We start from the raw sequence: 14826 nt of genomic DNA, 5'->3' as shown, positions 1-14826 counted from the left end.
CCATTTTCCACTGAAACACCAACTTTTCCCTACAAAAGCAGGGTTTGGGGTCAGGCATGATGTGATCAAATGCCACTTGTAGCTGTAGTATGATTTTGGACCTATCTTACCTCAATCTCCTTATCTATGAAATGGGAATGATAATAATCTACTTCATAAAAGTATTAAAAAAATTAAGTGAGATAATCCATGTGAAGCTAGCTGCAACTTGCCTAGTACATAATAAGCAGTCAATGAATGTTAGCTGCCATTTTATGCATATATATGAATATACATATATAATATCAATGACATTTTATTTTTTATCCATTCTTACATATTTATTTGTTATTATTATTGAAAACATTACAGGGAAGCACATTGCCTCAAAGCTATCATGGTAGAAGAAAGACATAAGCTGCTCCCACTGTAGGTCAGGCTATAAAAGAGCCCTGGGGTCCAAACAGCCCCAAAGGACTAATGTTGCTAGGAAGGAGGATTAGTCCCTGGAGGAGGGCATTGCCCTCTGTTTGCAGACTGCTCCCACATACTTGTCTCTCTTTCCCCAGCCTGGAGATTTTCATAGTTTTTCATTGTGAGAAATGCAGAGCTTTTCTTGGTTTAGTAATAATACCTGTTGTTGTTATTGTTTAGTTGCTAAGTCTTGCCCACCAGGCTCCTCTGTCCATGGGATTTCCCAGACAAGAATACTGGAGTGGGTTGCCATTTCCTTCTCCAGGGGATCTTCCCGACCCAGGGGTCAAACCTGAATCTCCTCCGCTGCAGGTGGATTCTTTATGGCTGAGCCACCAGGGAAGCCCGTAATAGTACTTACTGGATGTTATAATTAATCTTTCTAAAAAATGTGGGTCAAAAACTATATAGAGATCCCCACCCTCTTAAACCTATATTGCAAAGCAATTATCTTCCAATTAAAAATTTTTTTAAAAGCTATAGGGTTTCTCCAAGGTATGAGTGTCTGGTCAGCAGGCAGCTTTCCAGCATTTAAGGATCCAGAAGCCAGGCTCTGTCCATCTCTGGCTCCTCTAGTTCTATCCTAATGTTCGCAGACTTCTGGCAAGAATACAAATGGAGACCCTCCTGCGGTTGTCGGATTTAGCAAATAAAAATCAAGATGACTAATTAAATTTTAACTTTAGATAAACAATGAATACTTTTTTAGTACAAACATGTCCTGTGTAATATTTAAGATAGACACTCAAACCAAGAAAACGTTCGTTGTTTACCTGGAATTCAATTAGACATCTTACACTTCATCAGGTAACCCAGCACATACCACATATTTAAAAGTTAAAGAGCTTTTGGAAACAAATTGTTAAAGAAAATATTTTCTGGGACTTCCATGGAGATTCAGTGGTTAAGACTCCATGCTTCTACTGCAGGAGGCATGGTTCAATCCCTGATTGGGGAACTAAGATCCCACGTGCCACATGGCATGGCCAGAAAAAAAAAAAAGAAATTGTCATCCTTCTTTGACAAATGTACTTTCATAATGACCCAGAAGGCCAGGTTCCCATTTAGAATCTTTAGACTCCTTAAGTTTCCACGTCACCCTCCCATCTGCTCGCTTCCTTTTGTCTCCACTGTCCCTGAGCTGTCTCTCACTTCAGGGAACCTCATGAGCACGTGTGAGGATGCCCCAGTTCAAGCACATACACAGCCCCTGCAGACAGCCACCTTTGTCCATTCCTTGGGCTTAGGGGTATATCGCCTGGTAGATGGTCCCTCCGTAGGGAGCACAGCCTGGGGAAGAGGTCCTTACAGACTTCAGAAGGAAACCTGCAGCCACCTGGAGAGTGATCTAGACGAGAGAGTGCGGGCTCTGGGCAGGCACGTACTCTTGCCTCTGTGGCTTCCCCTGTGTCCAAGTCTAATGTGTTGGATTTCCTTCTTCTCTAGGAACTCATTGTCTTCTTCATCCCATCAGCATGAGGAGAGAGAATATAGAGGGGAGTCCCCAGTTTTTAAAAGCTTTAACCTGGAAATGATACACATTTCCTCTGCTAACATGCCATTGGCTAAAACTTAGACAGGTGTATAGAATGATAAGGAATCTTTACTACCTACAAGACTGATACTAGGATGGCAATAGGCATGCAGTGTGGTGTACTATGACTCTTAAGGGAAAACTAATATTTTTATAGTATTTTATATACCCAATAGTTAACCAAAACACAACAAGAATCCTCAAAATGACACCCCCACACCAGACTTTCTACCCTTGTGTCCCCGACAGCACTTAGGCATGGGGGCCAAGCATATAGTCAGCATTCCATGAATATTTATTGAGGAGTGCATAGTTATTTATTATTTATTATTGGATTGAAGTAAAGATTTAATGCACATCATCTTGGCATAATGGAATGAACTAGGAAGAAGCAAGAGAGATGCTGTAATAGAAAGATGCTGACCAAAGAGTCCTTCACTAAAAAGAACCCTTCCTGGAAGATACTCAAAGCCTAAAACCCCAATGCATTCACTCCCAGGGGATGGCTACCCTCAGAATACATGGAGAAACTAAGAGGTCCCGCATGTGCATATGCATTTCCACTCAGCAGTGTACTTTGTTACCCATTTTTCTTTACTCTGAGAAAAATACTATTTAGAATTTAGATTAAGAATTTAGAATTTAAATTTAGAATTTAAAAATACTATTTAGAAAATATGCTGTTTTAAAAATAAATTAAAAAAAAAAAAAGGATGCAAGAGACACTGGTTCCATCCCCGGTTGGGAAGATCCCACATGCCGCGGGGCAGCTGAGCTCATGTGCCACAATTAATGAGCCCATGCTCTGGAACCCTCGAGCCACAACTACTGAGCCCATGTGCAGCAGCTGCTGAAGCTTGCGTACTTCAGGGCCTGTGCTCTGCAACAAGAGAAGCCAACACAATGAGAAGCCCATGTACCTCAACTAGAGAGTAGCCCCGCTGGCTGCAACTAGAGAAAGCCCTCACATAGCACCAGCTTCCCTAGTGGCTCAGACTGTAAAGAATCTGCATGCAGTGCTGCAGTGCAGGAGACCCCGGTTTGATCCCTGGGTTGGGAAGATCCCCTGGAGGAGGGCATGGCAACCCACTCCAGTATTCTTGCCTGGAGAATCCCCATGGACAGAGGTGCCTGGCGGACTGCAGTCCATGGGGTCGCAAAGAGTCGGGCACAACTGAGTGACTAAGCACAGCATAGCACTCACGCAGCACAACCAAAAATAAAGTAAATTTTTAAAATCCACAACCCAAAGACTATGGCAGCTTCTCTGCTGGCTCTCCTTCCAGAGCAAGTGTTAACCTAGTCAGACTTTACTTTTTGTATGGTTCTCCATTCACTGTGACCATTTTGGAATTTCACATCAGTCTCTGGATTCACAGAGGTTGCCTGACCATCTATCCAGGTGATTTCTAAGAGTTTCTGAAAGACGGTTGCAAAAGAGGAGTTCTGAAGAACAGTGAGCAGGGAGCGTGTCAGTTCAAGCAAGATCCTCTGTGCGGTGTCCCTGCCCACCCTCTCACTTCCCCAAAGGGCACTGCAGCCCCTCCTAGGGGGCACCTCCCACATTACTGCATTCACACTTGATGTGGCTGTTGTCGCTTCACGTGGGCCTCCCTCCTTCAGACTGCAAGGTCTCTGAGAAGAAAAATATGTCTTGTTACATATTGTAACTCCTATACAATAAAACATCTAGCAAGTGTATTTGTATGTATGTCTGTGATGTACATATGTCTATTTGTTTATGTAGTTGTTTACATACCCATTTTTATTGAATTATAGTTGCTTTACAATCTTCTGTTAGTTTCAGGAATACAGCAAAGTTATTCAGTTATTCTTTCGGATTATATTCCATTATAGGTTATAACAGGATATTGAATACAACTCCCTGTGCTATATAGTACATCTCTGTTGTGCATCTATTTTATGTGTGGTCATTTGTATCTATTAATGCCACATTCCTAATTTGTTCCTCCCTCTCTCCTTCTCCCCTTTGGTAACCATAAGTTTATTTTCTGTTTTACATATGTATTTATTTTCATTATATATATAATTTATTGACCACCACAATAACTACTCTTGAGTATATCATTTAACCTTCAAAACAATCTTATGTGGTAGATGCTATTAGTTCTCACTTAGAGATAAGAGGACTGAGTCATAGAAAGGTTAAGTAAATTACCCAAAGTCACATGATTAGTAAGAATAAGAATTAGTAAGATGTTAGAATCCAGGGTTGACACCGAGGTGTGTTTTTAGCCTCTTTGATGGAGCTACCACCACCATTTACTTAGCATCTGCTATGTGCATTTGTGCAATGCTCTTCACATTCATTATTTCCTTATCCTGCAAAGGATCACAGTGAAGTGTGGATCTCACTTTAAAACAGAAAACTTCCTTTGGGTGTATACCCAGAGGTAGAATTGCTGGATCATATTATAGATGTATTTTTAATTTTTTGAGGAAGCCAGAAACAATACTTCCAAGAGACATCAGCACTCCCATGTTCATTGCAGCTCTGTTCACTATAGCCAAGACATGGAAACATCCTAAATGCCCATAAACAAATAAATGGATTAAAAAGGGTATAATATATATACACAATGGGATATTATTCAGCCATGAGAAAGAAGAACACCCTTCCAATGACAACATGAATGGACCTTGGGCTCCTTATGCTACGTGATATAACTCAGAAAGAGGAAGACAAATGTTGTATGTTATTACTTGTATGTGGAATCTAAAAAGGTCAAACTTATAAAAAGCAGTAAAATGGTGGTTAGCCCAGGATAGGCGGGAGGATACGACTGATATTGTTTACGGGTACAAACTTGCATAAGTAGTAACTTAGCTATAGAGAACTAATGTGCAATGTTAGGAATGCAGACAGCAGTTTGGTACTATAATCACCAAGCTTGCTAAGAGACTAAAATTTTAATTGTCTCAATGACGAAAAACAAAAGATAACTATGTAATGCAATAGAGGCACAAAATATAATGGCAATCATATTACAATATACACATCTATCAAATTAACATGTTGTACATCTTAAATTTATCTTTGACATTTGACAATGTTATCCATCAAATACATTCAATTAAAAAATGAGAAAACTGAGGCCCAAGGAGTTTATGTAACTTATCCAAAGTTACACAATTAGTAGGCAGTAAATCTAACATTCAACCTAGTGTTACCTCCCACACCACAAATCACCTGGGAGAAGTGGGCACAACTGTGTGTAAACATCATTAATGAGAAGAAAAGATGACAGTTATGCTGACCTATTTCTTTTTTTCAGGTTCAGTCATTTTTAGCATCACTTGATGGAGAGAAGCTGGAGGTCTTAAAAAATGACCTAATTTCCATTAAAGACATCTTTGCAGCCAAAGTATTCGAGAATGAAGAGAATCAAGAAGTGCAAGGTAAAGAAAAATAACCAGATAAAACAGCAAGACAAACTGTTGGTGTCATCCTTATGAAGCTGCCGTTAATAAGCACAGCCCTTTAAACAGAGCAGAGGCACTAATTCAGCACTCCTCTAACAGAGCTCTCCTGCTCACTTCCCAACTCTGTGCCCCTACTCTTGTCACAGGAGCTGCTCACACTGACCTGCAACCCTCCCTTCCTCTGGGTGGGAGCTCCTGAGTCAGGCACCTTTACTTCTCTGATGTCCAGCATGTCACAGGCACACAGCAAATGCATCTGATCGAGTGATGAAAGAGCACAGTGCACTCAACAGGGGCCCTGATGGCTAGAGTTTATGCTGCAGTGTCGAATTTTTTGTCTGCACGTGGAAGTCGTTGAATGTGGTTGGCGTTGATGGTGGGCAGTCTTTGAGATTTCTTTTCATATTTTTCTTCTTCCTTTTAACTTCTGTGTGTAGGAGTTAGGCTGTATTTGTAAGTGGCCTACCCTTCCCCCCGAAAGTACAGTTCTGACAAAAGCACACAGTACCCCAGGGCCTGGAGGGTCAGGTTGTCAGTCACTGCAGTGAGCCAGATGCACCCTCCCACGATACGCTTCCAGCCAGATGATGACATGACCCAAGGAGACTAGAAGCGATCTTGTGAGAGCTGAGGCTTCCTTGAGAGGGGCAAGATGTTTTCCACGTTGGATGTGCTTAATGATTAGGTTGTCCATCTGGGAGCAGAATCTAGTAAAGCATTTGCTATGTACATGGAGAGTGATTAATGTCAGCACCATGCACTGCAACTGCCATCATTTTGTGTAGGTTATGCTGAGAATTTAAGCAACCAGGGACACACAAGGCTGGCTTCTCCTAGGATCCTCTGAAGGGTCTTACATGCAACATTTTTACTACTTACTTGCTACTCGGCCTTGAACAGGGTATATAACCTTTCTGAAACTCAGTATTTTACCTATACAATGGAGACAGTGATACCTATTCCCAAGGGCTATTGTAAGGATCAAATTAGATAATATACGTAAAAATGTATATTACAGTGCCTGGCACATGGAACTGCTCAGTGTTAGCTGTTCTAATTATCAGACATGCTAACACAATGCCAGGAAAATAGCAAAGATGCGATAAGCTATAGCTTTTATTTACAATTGTACTTATGATAATGTACATTCATATCATCCAGTCTCTGGAAGCATTTTGTGATACATACCTTTAAAAAGAAAGTCACTCAGTCTGTCCGACTCTTTGTGACCCCGTGGACTATACAGTCCATAGAATTCTCCAGGTCAGAATACTAGAGTGGGTAGCCTTTCCCTTCTCCAGGGGATCTACCCAACCCAGGGATCAAACCCAGATCTCCCACATTGCAGGCGGATTCTTTACCAGCTGAGCCACAAGGGAAGCCTAAGAATACTGAAATGGATAACCTATCCCTTCTCCAGGGGATCTTCCTGACCCAGGAATCATGTACCGGAGTCTCCTCCATTACAGGCAGATTCTTTACCAACTGAGCTATGAGGGAAGCCCGATACATAACTTTAATCAAAGCTCAAACACAAGAGCACAAATCCTTCAGCCTAGATGTTCAGGGCAGTATCATTCTAAGCATTTGCAAACTGTCATTTAAAAAATATCTCCCCCCTTATTCCCACATACTGACCTTCTGTGCCTTCAGTTTAATGAGATTTATGCTCATTGCATCAAGATAGAAGAATCAATTACACTGCAGCATAGAAAAAGGTCAGTATCAAAGAGACAGTTGGAGAACAATGTTTCTGAGCATTTGCGTGTTGCTATAAAGTCACAAAGGATGACAGCCTTGTCTTTGCTTTAATGAAGAAACTAAGACACTGGCTGTCAAAGGTCCTATGGTTTGTGTTATGGACCCAAGATGAACCAATGTAGATGCCTCTTTTCCAGAGCAACAATCACCAACAAATGCAGGCTGTTTTTCTTTAGCCTCCGTCCTACAGGGGGTGTCATTCAGCACAGATAAAAAGAGGATCCCTAACATCAAAGAAATATTATTGCCTGTGTAAGTTAAGGCAGCATTGCACCCCCAACAAGTACTATTTCTTGGAGAGGACACTTGATTCAAACTGTTAAATAGAAAATGTTACTTCATGTGTTGTGTTCCAGTCTTAATACAGAGCTTCAATAAATGGAGATTTTTGAATATGACTAAAAAGCAAATTGCAGTCTTGAACAGCTTGCTTAGGAAATGGTAGATTCGTCTCTCCTTAAGTGACGGAACCCTGTTACCTCCCATAATACAATATGTTCATTTTCCTAAAGGAAATCTCCAGATTATCAAAACACTACTAATTTTAATTAATTTAATAAATAGATATCATTTAAATGCCTAAAGAAGAACCGGAGAGAAGAATAGCAGGGTTGTCATTAAATCAATCCAGGTATGATGGAGTGTTACAAACTCCAGAAAGGTGAGGGATTAACTAAAAGCTGTCAAGAACAATCTCGTCAGTGAGAGCAAGTAGACAATCCAGGAGCCAAATTCTAGGAGAAACCAGAGCTTTTTCATCATATTTTTTCTTGTAAGCACTTATATTTCTATAATACCTCTAACACCTAAATAATTTATTTGATCGTCTCAGAAAATGTAATAAACTGTCATTTTTAGATAAATTTAATATTGGGCTCCTCTGTTTTTAATAATGTTAGCTAATGATTTGCATGTTTGTCTTTCCAGCAACATGTAATTTTATTACACTGCCATGGGTCTCTAATTTGGTTTCCCACTGTTGTAAGGAGATTTTTAAAAGCTATTTCCTCTTTTCACTGCCTTGGTGAAAAACTTCTCAGCAACATGTACAGACCAAGAATTGTAGTAATAGGTCTTCCTTGTTGCAACACTCTTTATTATCTGTATTTTTATCTACTTTCATTTTTCTCTGTGATGATTTTCCTAAAATGTTTGCTCTAAGTTATTGGTGTATTTCTCTGTTTTATGAAACAAATGCACATTTGAAAACTGGAGATACACAGAGTACATATATCCTAATTTAGTATGGATTACTTTCAAATATTTTTAATCTCCCTATGTTTATATCTTTGTAGCATATAACAATATCGTTATATAAAACTTTAGTGTTTACAAAATGCTTACACATTTGTTTTATTTGGTCCTTACAATAACACTAAAAAGGAGATGGGTGGGTTTTCTTATCCTAAATTTACAGAAGAGGAAGTGGAAGCTAAGAAGCCTTGTGACTGGCCCCAGTCACAGAGCCACTAACTGCAGGAGCTAGGGAAGAACTCCAGCCTCAAGTCAGACTCTTTCTGCCCACACAGATGAGAAGGACCACGCAGCTGGGGAATGAGAACCTGTGGGAACCGCCCTTCTAACTTTGCCCACTTAGAGAGGGTGAGACCAAGACCTCTGACCAGCAGAGAGAGAATCTCAATTTTTGATGGAATCCCATTTGCTTTCTCTCTAATTCTCTCTTTGTAGGCCTCCAATTCTCCCTTTTTCTGCTTGTGACTAATGCCTTTCTCATCCTGGAAGGCTAGGTTCAAGCATCACCTCCTTCTGGAAGCTTTCTTAATACCCACGATCAAGCTTTGCAACAGCCTGCTCTATCTGAGCACTCGCCTTACGGATTTTTATGATTTGCTTGTATCACTTCACCATGGACAAAGACAGCCATCTCTCGACCCCAGGGCATATGCCTCCCTCTGCCGGCCACAGCTACCCTGGCCCCCATCCATGTGACTCACTCCCCTCCTCCTCTGGGCTCTTACTCAAAAGTCACTGTCTCAGCTGCTCTCCACTGGAGATTCTTAACCCCCAGCTGTCCCTATTCCTCTTCCTTGGTTTCTTCTTCTCCATAAAGCTTCTTTCCTGACTTATATGCTTTCCATCTCTAGTATCTTTATTGATCTGCTCCCCGGTGAGAATAAGTATATAAATTCTAGGGGATGATAAACTGATACAGGTCTGGCTATCTTGACAAGCTGCTGATTAACCATTTTGTCTATAAAACAGAAACAAAGACAGGCGGACAAGTGTTAGCTACAGAATTTCTCACACAGCTCAGGCCTCTCTGAAGCTGCCATCTTCACCCACTAATGTAAGCCAGGTATTTCCTTCTCATGGGGTTTTGAGATCATGTAGTCAGGCCAGACCAGAGAAGGCAATGGCACCCCACTCCAGTACTCTTGCCTGGAAAATCCATGGACAGAGGAGCCTGGTGGGCTGCAGTCCATGGGGTCGCTAAGAGTCGGGCACAACTGAACGACTTCACTTTCACTTTTCACTTTCATGCATTGGAGAAGGAAATGGCAACCCACTCCAGTGTTCTTGCCTGGAGAATCCCAGGGGCGGGGAAGTCTGGTGGGCTGCTGTCTCTGGGGTCACACAGAGTCGGACACGACTGAAGTGACTTAGCAGCAGCAGCAGCAGCAGTCAGGCCAGACAAATGATGCTTTCATACTGTAACCTCTCCTCACCCCAGACTAGTGATACAACCCACAGTGGAATCAATTCTTTTATTGATTTATTTTTTATTAAGGTATAGTTGAATTACAGTGTTGTGTTAATTGCTGCTATACAGCAAAGTGACTCAGTTATATATGCATTCTTTTTCGTATTATTTTGTGTTATGGTTTATCATGGGATATGGAGTGTCGTTCCCTGTGCTGTGCAATAGGACCTTGTTGTTAATCCATTCTATTCATATACATACCAGTTTGCATCTGCTAACCCCAAACTCCCACTCCTACCCTCTCCCACCCACCTCCGCCTTGGCAACCAGTCTATTCTCTATGTCCTTGATTTTGTTTCCGTTTCACGGGTAGATTCATTTGTGTCATATTTTAGATTCCACAATAAGTGATATCATATGGTGTTTGTCTTTCTCTTTCTGACTTACTTCACTTAGTACGATAATCTCTAGTTGCATGAAATCAATTCTTTAGCACTAATCAGAAACTTTAAAAATGGCCTCAACTTGTAGATTCAAATGAGAGATAGAAGATGGTAACTTTTAAAGATCTCTCCTTTTTATTGCCCATCAATGAGATTAATTTTATTTCATGTATATGACATGCTATATAATCAATATATTAGTAAATATGGTACAACTGATTAGTAAATTATTTTCAATAAATATTCATTTTAATCACCTGTTATGTTCCAGGCACTGTGTTAGATTCTCTGGATTCAAGAATGAGCAAAACAAATACCATCTGTACTTTCAGGTAGCTTCCAATCTGGAGGGAAGACATACCATTATGAAATATTGTATGACCAGGCAGGTCCTAGGAAACCATGAGAAGTTTCTCCAGAGATATGTTGTTATAGGTATTAAGATAAAAGTAGATGATCCACGGAGACTAATTCTGCTCGCTCAGCACTGTGGCTCTGTGGACACAAAAGGGCGCCCTGGGGTATCATTAAGGGTTGCAATGCTAAGCATAACAATACTATAAGCCTTAAATACGGTGTTGTCCCAGGGCTCTCAGGCCTGAGAAATGTCATTAATTTGTTTACGAAGTCATTCAACAAATTGCTGCTGACCGTCTATGCCTGTTATGGTATACATGGTCCCTCCCTGCCTTCATGTGCCCTTCAGTCCAGCCCAGGGGCGCCCCAGCTAGAGCTGTGAGCATCAAGGCTTTACCAGCCCCCTACCCAGCTGCAGCCTGCTACCTCGCCACTGTGCTTGAATATCCAGGCACGGCTCATCTTCGCCCGGCAGCTGGAGGGCGGGCTGCTGCCACCCCCCACTTGTACTCTGACCGCAGGCTGTAAGTTTGGGGGAGCTGCCACATTCTTCAGGATGAAAAATAAATCATGCTTCTTACTTCTGTCATTTTCTATTTCCAGGCATAGAAGAAAACAAAGAAGAGTTTGCTAGCATGCTTACAGAGCTTCTCTTTGAATTACATGTTGCAGCCACACCTGACAAACTCAATAAGGTCAGCCCCATCTGAGTCTGAATGTTTGTTTGTTTGTTTAAAAAGGTCTTGGTTGTAAAATTCCAGAGATTCACCTGAAATAGAAAAACCCCCAAGCCCCAAATGGCACGTGGTGCGAGAGGAGTCCCAGGCCAGCAATTAAGATTTGATGAGGCAACATCAGGAAATGTAACTGTTAAGAACATGCTAGGCTGTGTGATGAGACCTGCATTTTAGTTGCAGCTTCACTGGTGTGATCTTGAACAAGTCACTTCTCCACAAAATAGGATTTTATTCAAAGCAGGGTTATCTCCAGCCTACAGGAGGAAAGAGGCTGAATTGCCAAAGGGCTTTTGCAAGTTCCATCTCCTTTCGCCTCGAAAGTGACATGCCAGAATCAGACAGAGAAAGCACACCAGCCAGAGCCAGGTCACCCGCATGACCCTTCCCACTGGAAAGCTGGTGCCTCGTCCTGTCTAAGATCTAAGGCCATCCGGGCTTTCACGGTCTGGCTTCCTCTGATAGTAACACAGGATGTTTTGCAAGTTCGTACAGGTCTTGCTATAGCATTTCTTAATGAGGTCACTGAGCATTAATTACTTAAAATGGCGTCATTTCCCCCCTTCTCTCTCTCTTTCTTTTTCTTCTTTTTAGCAATGAGTGATTGACACGGGTCCTCACTCATCAAGGTGAGTGAGGAAAGGGCAGACTGAGGCAGGGAGGTGCAGAGATGAGTAATTCTTTATCTCTGATAGAGGTCACCAATTCTGGCAGGTCAGTGACTTGAACACAGTGGGGAAATTGCCTCATTCATCTCCGTGCAGCAGCTGCCACTGCTCAGACAGTGTGTGTGTGGTGCCTCCAAGGTCTCACTGGTTTACTTACATAGTCAGGTAAACCTTTGTCCCTAAAAGAGGACACACCAAGGACAGTTTTGTTGGATTTTGTCTCCCCAGATCTTCTCCCAGTTAACTTTCCATCAACACTCTGTGTTATGTTTGACGTGCAAGCTTTCAAATGAGAAGTCAGTTTCACACAAGCTCAGATAAAACTTAAGCAAACAGCTTAAACTGCAATGCAAAAGCTAGTGAGTCTGCCCTTTGAAAATCCAGGGAATAATACATAGGGAAGGTGGTTTCTGCTTGGTCAATAACTTTAAAGGCCACATGTTGCTCAAATTGCACTCATGTGAAATGAAATTAATCAAAGTTCTCTCCTCCCCCACCACCACCCTGAGGTCAGAAGACCTGGCATGGCTGGAGAGGAGCAGAGCCATCCTTCATCTTCCCAGTGTGATACATGATTAGGTTCATGAAACACTGAGGGCTTCATGAAACATGGCAGAAGAAGAGATTTGCTTTAGCAATGACCCTGGCTAAATTTCATTTATGTATATATATTTGTATGTATATATTCTATCGTGCTTTTATAGTTGGTCAGGAAAAGTGAAAAATATACTATGGCTTTTCCACAGTGACTATCTGAATATCATTTTAGAATGCTTTCCAAAACTTTCTCTGGCCCTGCGGTATTATCTGCATACATTCTTTCTATTATGTCCCTTTTCTTACTGTATTTTACCAGAAAGCAACAACAAGGTGTTTTTAAGGAGGTTGAATAATTGCCCCACCACTCTTTAAACGTACCGAAAACCACCCTTCATGGATTAGGATTTGATCCATATCATGGGATTGGCTTTTGTGTCTCTGTATTTGTACAATAGACATATTGCTTTGGTTGCGGGGGGGTCCTTTGCAGGCCATGAAAAAAGCTCATGACTGGGTGGAAGAGGATCAAACTGTGGTATCAGTAGATGTGGCTGAAGAGTCAGAAGACAAAACTGAGAAGGAAGAAAAGGAAGAGAAACCTGAAAACCCTGAAGAAGACAAGATGAAAGAAAAGACAAATAAGACAGTCGAGGTAAACATGTTACAGATCATCCACCTAAGAGTAGTAATACGTACATTTTATTAGCAGCTTAATTGTAAGTGAGGCAAAGCCATTTCATTTTCATTTGTACCCTATTCCACACTAATATGAGTATTAATGTAATAAACACTAAGATCCCTCTATGCCAAGACATTTCATGACTTAGCACAGATATTGTAGCCTTCCTCTAGCTTTACGATTATAATTTAAAGGAAAAAAGATCTTTAAGAACATAGTTGATTTATTCTTTAGGGTAAAATTCCATCCTGTATGCAAATTTGTAACCGTAAAATGTCTTTATGCCCTTCAACTAATGAGGTAATTGAAGCTTTTTTGAAAAAATTTCATTTCCATAGTTTTTATTCTGTAGTTTAATAAATTTATATGTGCATAATTTAGAAGCTGCCTGTGTTAAAAAAATGCGTTTGCAATAACTTTTACATTGAATTTTAGATAAAATGCGTTTGCAATAACTTTTACATTGAATTTTAGATAAAGAAACTTACAATTTAGATCACTCTAAAGAAAAGTGTATACTGAGGTCTATTCATTCAGCCATCCTTCTACACACTTTCTTGCGTATCTGCCTGTTATGTGCCCAGCATCACACTGAGAACTGGGGCGTGTACATGTGTGTGCTCAGTTGCTCAGTTGTGTCTGAGTCTTTGTGACTCCATGAGCCTAACCTGCCAGACTTTGTCCATGGAATTTTCCAGGCAAGAAAACTGGAATGGGTTGCCATTTCCTTCTCCAGAAGATCTTACCTACCCAGGGATCGAACCCATGTATTTTGCATCTCCTGCATTGGCAGGCGGATTCTTTACCAGTTGGGCCACCGGGGAAGCCCGAGAACTGGGGACCCAGCTATAAAGAAGGATTGTCATGTCCCTGGGACCTGGTGACACTTCTATTTTATGGTAGCATTTCCATTTAGAATAGTCTACCCATTAAACTTTGGGTAATTTTTTTAAGGTCATATTTGTTAGGTTTTCTTCCCAAGAATTATTTAATTTTTTTTAATGTCACAAGATCTTTTAGAAAGTATCTGCTCAGTGAGTAATTTTCTGACTTATACTTTTTGCTTTCAGGAAGTATACATGCTGTCCATTGAAAGCCTGGCAGAAGTAACAGCTCGCTGTATTGAACAGCTTCATAAAGTAGCAGAATTAATTCTTCATGGACAAGAAGAAGAAAAATCAGCTCAGGACCAAGCAAAAGTTCTGATAAAGTAAATGTTACTTTTAATTCTTATTTCTCAAATTTTATGTATTTGTGTCATTCAAACGCACACAGACCCATGTACACCTTTGGCTACTACAGATTCCAGCTTCATGTCAACTAGTTCCATTGTTCTGTGGTCATCTTGAGAAATAAGGACTCTCTTAAGAAATGAACATGCTAGGGAGAATAGTAATAGTTAGCTAGACATTCCAAGAATTATTTTTGGAGAGATTTAAGGGAATATACCTTAAATCATTCAGAGCTAAGTATTTGTTTTAGTAGGTCAGGATCTTGGAAGTACAAACTTTTGAAGATAATTACATTTTCAACATGCCACACAAATAGAGA

At 40.8% G+C, this 14826-nt stretch overlaps 1 protein-coding gene across 17 annotated transcripts in view; it reads left to right on the top strand.

The window, feature by feature from the left end:
* The window catches only part of FAM114A1 (family with sequence similarity 114 member A1), a 67671-nt gene that overhangs the window by 41859 nt on the left and 10986 nt on the right, over positions 1-14826 (top strand). For all 17 annotated transcript variants that reach the window (XM_086406119.1, XM_086406121.1, XM_086406118.1 and 14 more), the window contains 4 exons: positions 5284-5407; positions 11258-11349; positions 13087-13248; positions 14346-14485. In XM_086406119.1, the coding sequence (XP_086262245.1) occupies positions 5284-5407; positions 11258-11349; positions 13087-13248; positions 14346-14485 (518 nt within the window). The remainder of the gene's footprint in view (positions 1-5283; positions 5408-11257; positions 11350-13086; positions 13249-14345; positions 14486-14826) is intronic.

Source organism: Bos grunniens, chromosome 6 (assembly GCF_055505025.1).
Source record: "Bos grunniens cultivar Pamir isolate PY7600 chromosome 6, Bosgru_T2T1.0, whole genome shotgun sequence".
In the NCBI taxonomy this organism is placed as follows: Eukaryota; Metazoa; Chordata; class Mammalia; order Artiodactyla; family Bovidae; genus Bos; species Bos grunniens.
Note: the sequence above shows the minus strand (reverse complement) of the source record. Positions and strands in the feature narration are given on the sequence as shown.